The sequence below is a fragment of the Elephas maximus genome, chromosome 1 (genome assembly GCF_024166365.1).
Source record: "Elephas maximus indicus isolate mEleMax1 chromosome 1, mEleMax1 primary haplotype, whole genome shotgun sequence".
Classification (NCBI taxonomy): domain Eukaryota; kingdom Metazoa; phylum Chordata; class Mammalia; order Proboscidea; family Elephantidae; genus Elephas; species Elephas maximus.
The window spans coordinates 63,083,896-63,096,001 of record NC_064819.1 but is presented as its reverse complement, the minus strand read 5'-3'; the positions used below and the strand labels follow the sequence as shown (position 1 = coordinate 63,096,001).

The following is a 12,106-nucleotide window of genomic DNA, read 5'->3' as shown; positions in this document are numbered from 1 at the left end:
ATTAAGACCAAAGGGAAGCAGCTTTTTTTGGTACCTGAGCTGAATTCCAGGGATTTATGGAGGTGTTAATGAGATCTCTAATTTCAGCATCACTGGACTTCAGTATCCTTGGCAGTGCCTTTTTCCCTAACGTTGCTTGCCCTCTAGAATCTCTGTTCTCCTTTCAACTCCGTAGCTGCTGCTATTTGGTAAGCTTTAGGTGGTCTCGCTCTATATATGTATAGCCCATCCACTCACTAACATTTCCATGTGGACTTTTGGAGGCCTCTGTCTGCATAGTTCCCTACTTGCCATTGCCCTGAATTCTGATTTCTGCTCACTATTTTATTGGACTTCAGCTTTCTGTGCCAGGTTTGAAAATTGCTCCCAGGCAGAGAGATAGGTAGTCCTGGGGCTTAGCTCGAGAGTTTTCTTGTGCTGTTCCCATTGTCTGGAAACAATTGCTTCATATGTCTTGTCCACTTCTGTAGTTGTTTAAAGCAGAAGAGCTAGTCTATTTCCAGTTACTCCGTCCTACCTGGAAGCCTATTTTGGGACCTTGACAATTCTAAAGTTCTTGGAAATATACCTAGATGTGAATAGGGAAATTCTGGAAAGAGAGGAGTAAAAGGAGGTGGGGTGGGCTGGAGTAACTGTGTTAGGCATTAAATGTGTTCTGAGGCTATAGTATTTAAAATATTAGGTCTCTGGCACAGAAATAGGTATATCATTAAAAGAATGAGAAAAAGCTTTTTGAAATTTAGTATGTGGTAACAGTGGCTTCTTATGTCAATGAGGAAAGGATGACTTATTTTAAAAATTATTTTTAGATATAAACTGGCTAACCATTTGGAAAACAATGAAACTGAGTCCATCCTATATCATAACTGATTCCGGATGAAGTCAAGATATAAACATATTGAAATAAAAGCCAGAGTACCTCCCCTCCCTCCAAAAAAATCTATGAAAATTTTTATAGTTCTGTAATGGTAAAAACCTCTGTAAACAAGATACAATTTTGAGTAAATGTTATTTTCTGTATTACAAAAGTTAGTATCAAAAACTTAAATGGGTCAGCCAACTAGGAAAAAGATTAATCTTATTAGTAAGAGACGACTTCAATAAACAGCTAATAGAAGATGACATATAAATGGCCAATGAATGTAAGAAAGAATGTTTAATATCTCTTATTTAAACTAATGCAAATAAAATAATGATGTCATTTGACATTAGACTGAATAGAAATATCCTGTGTTGGAAGCTCTGGGGAAATGTACATTGTCATTTGCTATTTGTGGTATCTTTGGATCCATATGTCATGAGCAAAGATGAGCATACACTCTCATCCCGTACGATAGAGCAATTCCACATTAATCTTTATCCCGTTGATTCTGAGGATACTTGGGACTGCTTAGGCTGATTTATGGGCCTAACTTTAGACTTAATCAGATTTTTTTGTTTGTTCTTCTCATAATTTTCACACATATTTAAAGTTAGTGAGTCACGGATTTATCCAAAAGAATATTCTTACAAATATGTGCGTATAAGTACATGTATGTTTGATGTAGTACTGCATAAAGAACTATAGTAAATTGGTAGGATGGTATGATGGAATACAGTGTAGTCTCTAAAGGGAGTACTATATTTGTAGAGACAAAATTATATTGTAAGTGGAAAAAAAATCACGTAACAGTACATACCACAGTTATGTATTTAGGGAAAATGTATATATGTGTATACATATAAAGTTTCTGGAAGGATATGCAAATGTAAAAGCTATGGTGGCTTCTGGAGGAACAGTCTTGTTTTTTGACTTACTTGACTTTTTAATTTCATTTTTTATGAGCAGGTGTTATAATATCAATTCAGTAAAAATCAAGAGCCATGAAATTTTAGGAGTTGTATGTGATCACTGAAATATATTTTGGCCCTAGGTTAGGTATATTAATTTCAGTTAGTTGAAACCTTGTTTTCCTAAAGAGCATCTTAAGTTGGGTTTATTTTGGGGAAGCCTTAGTGACTTCAATTGAAGCTGTATTTATTGTGTTGTGTGTTTTCTTAGAGACCATTTTGTTGTGATAGTGTATAGCTTTTTCTAAGTTTTAGGTTCATAATATTAATGTTTTTCTTTTAAGAACCCTCAACAACTAGTACTGCTTCAAATTATCCAGATGTATTAACAAGGCCTTCTCTTCATCGGAGTCATCTGAATTTCTCCATGTTGGAATCCCCTGCGTTACACTGTCAGCCATCCACCTCCTCGGCATTCCCAATTGGCAGTTCTGGATTTTCCCTTGTAAAGGAAATCAAAGATTCTACCTCTCAGCATGATGATGATAATATCTCAACTACCAGTGGTTTTTCTTCAAGAGCTTCTGATAAAGGTATTCTTGGCATTTGTAATAAATAATTTTGGTAGTAAAATTAAGTTTCATGGAATGAATTTTTTTTTTCTGTCTTAGTTGTAATTTTCATTTTCTGTTTTTAAAAATCTAAGGCCTTGTAATTGGTGCTGTTCATATGCATGACCTATTTTTGTTTCAGATATAGCTGTTTCAAAGAACACTTCAGTGCCACCTCTCTGGTCCCCAGAGGCCGAACGTTCTCATTCACTCTCACAGCACACTGCCACCAGCTCAAAAAAGCCAGCATTCAACTTGTCTGCCTTTGGAGCACTTTCCCCTGTGAGTAGTCAATAATTGGATTTAATCACATTAGTTTTGAGTGTTTATTTATAATCTATCATTGTGTTTCTATGCAGTCTCTTGGGAATTCTTCAGTCCTTAAAACAAGTCAGCTTGGAGATTCTCCTTTTTATCCTGGAAAAACAACGTATGGTGGCGCAGCAGCTGCTGTAAGGCAGCCTAAACTACGAAATACACCTTATCAGGTTGGTTTGAATAGGAGAAAGGTTGATAACTAGATTTTTATCTTTTTATTATTCTACTTCAGATGAAGGTTTACAGAACAAACTAGCATCTCATTAAACAATTAGCACACATATTGTTTTGTGAGATTGGTTACCAACACTACCATACGTCAACACTCTCCCTTCTTGACCTTGGGTTCCCAATTATACCTATTTTTGAAACATAGAGAAAGGGTAAGTAGGTATTGGCACTCCAAAAATAGAGTCTTGGTTCATTTTTTCTTTGGTAAAATTTTAGAACTATGGATTACAAATGATTCTTTTCATTTAGGGAATATATGAATATTATATTAGACCTAAGTGAACATTGTGTGCATTAGATTGTGTGTGTGTGTGTATGCGTGCACACACATGTGCATTTGTCTCTAAGGAAGTACAATGATTGTTTTTTTATTGAAGTAAAATTACGTACGGTAAAATTTTTCCCTAGAGTATGTGAATTTTGGTAAACATAGTTGTGTAATCACCTCTGCAATCAGAATATTGAATGAGCATTTCTGTTGCCCCCAAAAGTTTTCTTGTGCATCTTATGTACCCTTCTTGCCGCTTCCACCCTCTGGAAACCACTGATAAGTGTTCTTTCCCTGTAGTCTTGACTTTTCCAGAATGTCAGATAAATGTGATCATACAATATGTAGCCTTTTGAGTCTTATTCCACTTAGCATAATGCATTCAAGAGCCATCTGTGTTTTTGCATATGTCAATAGTTAGTTCTTTCTTATTGCTCAGTAGTATGCATATAATGCAGTTTATGTATCCATTCACCAGTGAAAGGACACTTGGATTGCTTCCAGTTTTTGGCAGTTATGAATAAAGCTGCTATGAACATTTTGTGTGAACGTTAATTATCATTTCTCTTGGGTAAATACCTAGGAGTTGGATTGCTGGGTCACATGATAAGTATATATTAAACTTTATAATAAAATGCCAAATTGAGTTCCAGAGTGGCAGATATTCCATTTTCACCAGTAATGTGAGAAAGTTCCAGTTGCTCTGCGTCCTTACCAGCACTTGGTGTTGTCAGCTCATTGGTTTTTGTTTTTTAGCCATTCTAATAGGCATGCAGTGGTAACTCCAACTCATTGTGGTTTTAGTTTGCATTTTCCTAATGAATAACCATGCTGAGCATCTTTTCTTGTGTTTATTTGCCATCGGTATATTTTCTTTGGTGGAGTGTCTGTTCAAATCTTTGGCTCATTTTTTTATTGGGTTGTTTTCTTACTAATGAGTTTTGAGAATTCCTTATTCAGGGTATAGGTCTTTTATTAAATACGTGTTTAGCAAATATTGTCTCCCATTCTCTGGCTTGTCTTTTCATTTCTTAAGTGTCTTTCGTAGAGAAGTTTTTGCTTTTGATGGCATTTTGTTTTCTTCTGTGGTTTATGCTTTTGGTGTCATATCTAAGACATCTTTTCCTAAACCTGGATCACAGATTTTCTCCTAGACATTTTATAGTGGTAGATTTTAATTTAGGCCTCTGATTCATTTTGAGTTAATTTTTGTATGTGGTATGATTTATGGGTCAAAGTCCATTGTTTTTCATGTGGATGTTCTGGTAACATTTGTCGAAAACACTATCCTTTTCCCATTGAATTGCCTTTGCACCTTTGTTGAAAATCACTTGACCATATACTTGGCTCTATTTCTGGATTTTCTATTTTTTTCTTTTGATCTCTGTGTGTGTGCTTTTGCCAACACAACACTGTCTTGATTACTGTAGCTTTATTGTAAGCCTTGAAATCAGGTAATGTGAGTCCTCCAACTTTGTTCTTTTTTCAAGCTTGTTTTGGCTTTCTAGGTCCGTTTCTTTTCTTTAAAATTTTAGAATCAGCTTGTCGGTTTCTACAAAAGTCTGCTGGGATTTTGGCTGGGACTGCATTGAGTCTGAAGATCAGTTAGGGGGTTATGGACATCTTAGCAAAATTGAGTCTTCCAATCCATGACCATTGTATATCTCTCTTGTTTACTTAGGGTTTTTTCCTTCCATCAGTGTTTCTGTAGACCTTGTACTTATTTTGTTAGACCTTGCAGTTATTTTGTTAGATTTATACCTAAGTATTTCGTGTTATTTGTTGTTAGTCAAGAAGAAATAGGTAGCCTGGATAGTCCTTTATTTATGAAATAAACTGAACTCATAGTTACAATATCTTCCAGCAAAGGAAACTTCAGGTCCAGATAGCTTTCTTGGAAAATTCTAACAAATATTTAAGAAAGAAATAATAATAATTCTACACAAACTCTTCCACATAGTAGAAGAGGAGAGAGCACTTCCAAACTCATTTTAGGAGGCCACCATTACCCTTATACCAAAACCAGACATTACGAGAAAACTAGAGACTGATACATCTCATGAATATAGATGCAAACGTTGTCAGCAAACTATTTGCAAATTGAATCCAACATATAAAAAGGATAATACATCCCGACCAACTGGGGCTTATCCTGGGAATACAGGGTTGGTTCACTATTTGAAAATTAATGTCATCCACCATGTAAACAGACTAAAGAAGAAAAATAATGGGAACATCTCCATAGATGCAAAAAAAAAAGACATCCAACATCCACTCATACTGAAAATTCTCAACATACCTAGAAGTACATGGGACCTTCCTCAACCTAGTAAAGCACATCCACAAAAAATCTTTAGCATCATTCTTATTGGTGAAAGACTGAATATTCTTTCCCAAGATTGGGAAGCAGGTAAGGATATCTGCTTTCACTGCACCTATTCAACATCATACTATAGGTCCTAGCCAGTGCTGTAGGCAAGAAAACCAAATATAAGGCACATAGATTAGAAAGGAAGAAAAAAATTATTTCTGTTTACAGGCAACATGCCTAGCTATTGTAGAAAATCCCAACTCTACAAAAAATGCTACCAGAACTAATAATAAGTGAGCTTAGCAAGGTCACAGGGTAACAAGATCAATTTATAAAATCAATTGTATTTACATTTATTAGCAGTTAACAATTGGAAATTGATTACTTTTTAAAACAATTTAAAGTAGTTTGTACCACTCTATGCTTTGTCCTAAGTTTCTCTAGATCATAAAGATTCTATTTAGTGTGTACATCATTGTAGTGCTTTTCTGTACATTACAGATTTTGACATTTTAAATAAAGATGGAGGAGTAATATTATAAGCGTGTAGGCTTTTGAAGAGAAAACGGTGTAAAGAAGGTCATGACAAACACAGGAATGACTGAAACATGTATATTTGAAGATTTTTATATTTTCTTTAGAGTAGTTACTTGCTTTCTTAATTAGAGGATATAAGACAGAGTAGAACTGCCCTGTAAGGTTTCCAAGGAGCAGCTGGTGGATTCCAACCGACAGTCTTATTGGCTGACAGCTGAGCTCTTAACCACTGAGCTGCCAGGGCTCCTGACAAATTATGAGGCATATTTCTGTGTGTGTTTTTATGGAAGGTAATATTTTGTTATAAGAAAGTGTTAACTGGATATTGAAATTACTCAGGGAGCTTTTTCTGAAGCTTCAGCTGGTTCAGATAACTCTTTTTAAAATTTTAACAGTTAAAGTAGTTCAGCATGTTAGGGGAAGAAAAGATGACACAAACCTGTGATTGGTATAATAGCCTAAATCAGAATGTTCCTGCCACTTCCTCCTCTCTTGTTCATAGGACCCTATACTCTTAAATGCTGAGCCTTGATAGACCCTTTGGATCATTCTCAACACAGGCTTCCAAGTAATTATAATTTACACTTGGGATGAAATCTATTTGCTGTTCTGTTTTTAGAGTGTTAGAGCTGGGAGACATATAAAAGGTTCTCTAAATCAGTTCTGTTTTATTGATTTGTGAACTGATGCCCTTAGATGCCAGTAGGTTCCAGTGAAATGACAGACTGTCATATTTTTCTGGAGGATTTTTGATGTTGCCTCACGTTTGTCAAAGTCTTCAGCCCGAATAGCAATCCCTAATGGATCGTCAGGTTCATAAGAAAACTAATGTAGACTGTTGCAGCTCCTCTGAGGATAAATAAATCCTTGGTATTAGATAAACATTATTTATTATGGTTCAATTTTTCAGATGTTATAAGTGCCTTCTAAAAACTGGATTATGTTTTGTGATAGTATATCTGTTTTTATATTAATCATTGCTGTATAGAGAAGAGGAAATCCTGGTGTGGTGTAGTGGTTAAGAGCTACAACTACTAACAAAAAGGTTGACAGTTCGGATCTACGAGGCGCTCTTTGGAAACCCTACAGGGCAATTCTACCCTGTCCTGTAGGGTCGCTATGAGTCAGAATTGACTCTACGGCAAAGGGTTTGGTTTTTGATTTTATATGGAGAAGAAATGGTTCAGCCAAACTACTGTGTTTTGTGGTAGCCACTTGATTATTGGACTGTTATACAGTTGATCCTCTATATCCAAGGGTTCCGAATTCGTGGAGTCAACCAATGCAGATTGAAAATATTCAGAAATAGAAAAAAGAAAGTTCCAAAAAGCATAACTTGAATTTGCCACATGCGGAGCACTTATGCTGAATACAGGTGAATGAAGTGATGAGTTGGCATCCCCTGCTGTAGCCTCCCGCCATTTCATAGATCCTCAGCCTCTCTCCAGCACTCGTTGTTCGGGCATTGTTTGCCTCTCGTCTTCTCGGTATTCTCTGAACAGTATAATATAACAACTATGTACAGAGCATTTACATTGTATTTGGTATGATGAGTAATCTAGAAATGATTTAAAGTATACAGGAGGGTATGTGTGGGTTATATGCACCATTTTATATAAGGCCCTTGAACATCCACGGATTTTGGTATAGAGGTGTGGGTCCTGGAACCAATCCCCCACTGATACTGAGGGATGACTGTAATGCATTCTTGAGAAAAGGAAGTGTTCTATTGATGTGTGTAAACATTGCCTTGTGTTAATGGGTACTTACCTGTTCTTTTTAAGGTTTTTCCCCCAGCCCCAATTTTGAGAAGGTTAAAACATCATTTATTAAGAAATAGCCTGAATATTGAAAAAAAATTTTGTTATATAAAATTTTGAGAAGCAATCCATTAGTAGTAGTAAAATTTTTTAATTTCCATTGTAGTTTTTTTTTTTTTTTTTTTTTTTAGTAGCTATCTTGGTATTTACTATATTTTTTAATTTCCATTGTAGTTTTTTTTTTTTTTAAGCTATGTTGGTATTTACTTATAATTAAAATTATATAATACCTATGATAAATAATAATATTTTAATGCAGTTCTCATTATTTTTGGAAAATGGATTAAGGTAATACTAGAACTTTTTACCAGTACCTTGTTTTTCCCATTTTAACATAGCTGGCAGATCTTTCTTAGAGTGGTACATGCTATCTTACCACTTTTTTTTCTGGTAATAAAAATAATTTCTCAGACAAGGAATTATATTTTCAAGAAAGCCATAAAGAAAAGAAATTAAACTTTAACTCTTAATGGCACCACCCAGAGATGAATTACTGTTAACTTTGGATATCCATTTTATTTGGTAAATTTCTCATTGTATGAAATAATGTGCTTTAGATTTTACATTCAAAAAAATGATGGAGGGTTTACTTTACAGGCACCAGTCAGAAGACAGATGAAAGCTAAGCAACTCAATACACAATCTTATGGTGTGACTAGTTCAACAGCCCGGCGAATATTACAGTCTTTAGAGAAGATGTCAAGTCCTCTAGCGGTAAATTTTTAAGATCATGATTAAATACAGGAGTGTAACAAATTGTAACAAATTACCTTTGAGTTTAGTGAAAAATCTTAATTTCGTTATTATTTCAATATTAACAGGATGCAAAAAGAATTCCATCTATTGTTTCTTCACCCCTGAATTCTGTAAGTTGACCTTTAAACCTTTTAAAATGTATATGTTTTTTTTTCTTTTTGCTGATGAGTCATGTTTTTCATTGATTCTAATAGTATTCTATTTTTTCAGCCTCTTCATAGGAGTGGGATAGAGATCACAGATTTTCAGGCCAAAAGAGAAAAGGTAACTTGACTTTAGCACTTACTTAAAGTGCCAGCAGTTTTATTGTTTATTTTTAATTAGCAAATATACAAATTGGAGTTAGTTGATAGTCATTAGGGACCATGATTGAAAGTAAACAGGGTTTTTCTACTCCAACGTTGTAACCTCTTCTCAAAGCCTCAGCACAATGCTGTATGTGTAGTAGATGCTCAGAGTTTTTTTGGTTATTTGGCATTTCCATCTTCAGTCTTTAGGTAGAAGGGAATGAAGCTTTGACGTGTTTAGTAATTAGAAGTCTTGCGAATTAAAGTCCTTATTCATCATAGGCGTCTATGTAAACTTGCCTCATTAACCAACATTATGTCAAGTCTGTGTAATAGAGTTTCATATTGGCACATCTCCCATCAGTCAGCCAAGATGCTTTTACAAGATGTTGGGTTTAATAGAAAATACGTAGGTTACATATTGATGCCCTTTTAGTGTATTCCATTTGGTTACAATTAGCTTTGGAGGTTACTTTGGAAAAAATAAAAACAAAAAGTTGATCATTAGGATTAAAGAAGTATCTTTTTTGTTACTTATATTTGTGGCTAGTTAAGTATCCTCTACGGGAACAGATTCCTAGATGCTTAATTGTGAAAAGAAAAGCGTTTGTTAAAACACTGAGTTGCCCAAAGGTAATTGATTAAAAGTATCTTATTCTATGAATTAATTGTGGGAGCTGTATATAGGATACTAGTAAATTATAATTATTCTTACTGATACTCTGGTTCAGAAAAGAAAGCTAAAATTAGTTTTTTCTTAGAGGACAGTAGCTTTACAATTTTTAGAATTGCCTGGAAATTTGTAATCAGTCAAGAAGAAATTCCTTATTAGCTGCTCTGATAGAATTAATTTTCTCAGACTGAATTTATAGCAGATTGTTAGAAAAAAACTAAATTAAAAAAATTCCTATAGCATAATACATTTGCATGCACAATTTTATTAGTTGATTAGAGTATCAGTAAAATTTACTAATGGGTGTTAGGAGACATAAAGGCCAGAATACAATGTTGTAGTTCATGTTTCACGGATGTAATCAGAATAGTCTACAAAATAGACTGTCTCATTGAGTTGTAGGGTTACACTTGTGATGAGGATTTAGGGAAGAGCTAGGAACTATACAGAGACTCTGTCTGGAAACCAGTGCTGTTCACAGCTGCTGCTGAATGAAAGGACTGTATTCATAGAGTATTATAATCTTTGGCCAGAGCAGAAGCTCTTGCCCTTAGTCATCTTATTCTAGCAGGATTTTTACTATGTTTCAGTGTAGCAAGGGACCATTGACAGAACACTTGTACACTTAGATGATAAAGCCACTTTGTTTCATAATCTGGGAGTCTTAACAGTTTTTAACAAGTAGACTTAAATTGTAGGTATTTTTTTTGTTTTGTTTTGTTTTGAATAACCAACATGGGAAAATCAATTTGGAGGGAGATTTGCTAACATGTTTTTTGGAATTAAGTACTTTCATTACTAGTTTTAAAAATATTTTAATTTGCAACTGAAGAAAGTTCAGATAGTAATTTGGGGAAAATGTCATCAATTTTAGTTAATACTTAAAATTCAGTCTGTGAAAGGTTAGATTTGTATAGCTGTTTTAAATATAGGTCTGTCTTGCGTATGTGTTCACATGTGTGTGAAAAGTCATTGAGTCTGGAAAAAAATACAATTATCTGTGACACTATTTTCAAATTACATATCCAGGTGTATAAGTAGATAAACCGTTAGATAGTCTTGGTTCTATTACTGTCAGTTCTTTCTCAGCATTTGTTTGTATCCACTGGGTATTTCTCTAGGTCACATTAACTAGTGTCAAATAACTTTTAGATATGTATCATTGATATATAAATAATAAAACTTTGTCTTCGCTTTCTGTTTACCTGTAAGGTGGACTCTCAGTATCCCCCTATTCAGAGACTCCTGACCCCAAAGCCAGTTTCCATAGCAACAAATCGAACTGTTTATTTTAAACCATCTCTGACGCCATCTGGTGAATTGAGGAAGACTAATCAAAGAATAGATAAAAAGCACAATGTGAGTATGTGTTTTATTTTCACCAGAGTCTTTGAGTATTGACTAGAATGAATAAACATAAAGTAAAATACATGTGCTCTACTACTGCAGTCAAGCAACTGGATAATGTATGAAGTTTTTGAATTGTTTGCTATGATTATGAATTGATAGGCCTTTAAAATAGCTGTTATGTTCTAACTTAGTATTTACTAGTCAGCATTACTTAGATACTCATTTCCTAGATGAAATAATTTGGCCAGACTTGCTATCTTTGTTTTGTTTGTTGTTGTTGGACTATCTGATAGTAAATTTCTTAAATGTCTGTTCACCCCTGTGTACTTTGGCATGCACCTCCCAAGGGCTTCATTCTGTGTCACCACATCTAGGGAGATTAATATTAATTTCTCCTAACATTATCTGATATATATAAGGAGCCCTGCTGGTGCAGTGGTTAAGTGCTCGACTGCTAACTGAAAGGTTGGCAGTTGGAACCCACCAACTGCTCCACAGGAGAAAGATGTGGCAGTCTGCTTCCGTAAAAATTTACAACCTTGTAAGCCCTGTGGGGCAGTTCTACTTTTGTCCTATAGAGTCGCTATGAGTTGGAATTGACTCAGTGGCAGTGGGTTTGGTTATGGGTCTAGTGCATATTCATAGAGCTCTTGGGTGGCACAAACCGTTAAGAATATAACCACTAGGTTGGCTGTTCCAGCCCATTTAGAGGCACCTCGGAAGATAGACCTGGTGATCTGCTTCTAAAAGGTCATAACTTTGAAAACCCTGAGGAGCATTTTTACTCTGCACACATGGGGTCGTCATTAGTCAGGATAGACTCCATGGTAACTAACAACAAGAAATCCATACTCAAATTTTTTTTGAACCAGGTTCCAAGTAAGGTTCATACATTGCTTTTGGTTTTGTCTTTCTAGTCCTCACTTTCTCCCTTACCACACTGGTTTTTTTTTTTAATAGTTTTATTGAGATATAATTTACATACCAACTGTACAACCAATTAAAGTGATTTTTACTATATTCAGAGTTGTGCAGCCATCACCACCATCAATTTTAGAACACTTTCCTCACTAACTCCACCCACCAAAAAAAATCCTATACCTGTTTGCAGTCACTCCTTTCCCTTTTCTTCCTCCCCTCCCTAAGACTCTGACAACCATTAATCTTTCTATAA

The 12,106-nt window shown here is 35.0% G+C and overlaps 1 protein-coding gene across 4 annotated transcripts in view; it reads left to right on the top strand.

The window, feature by feature from the left end:
- Nucleotides 1–12,106, top strand: part of NUP153 (nucleoporin 153) — a 75,342-nt gene that overhangs the window by 21,082 nt on the left and 42,154 nt on the right. For all 4 annotated transcript variants that reach the window (XM_049884587.1, XM_049884578.1, XM_049884604.1 and 1 more), the window contains 7 exons: nt 2,115–2,363; nt 2,524–2,663; nt 2,741–2,869; nt 8,464–8,580; nt 8,688–8,732; nt 8,833–8,886; nt 10,795–10,941. In XM_049884587.1, coding sequence (XP_049740544.1) covers nt 2,115–2,363; nt 2,524–2,663; nt 2,741–2,869; nt 8,464–8,580; nt 8,688–8,732; nt 8,833–8,886; nt 10,795–10,941 — 881 coding nt within the window. The remainder of the gene's footprint in view (nt 1–2,114; nt 2,364–2,523; nt 2,664–2,740; nt 2,870–8,463; nt 8,581–8,687; nt 8,733–8,832; nt 8,887–10,794; nt 10,942–12,106) is intronic.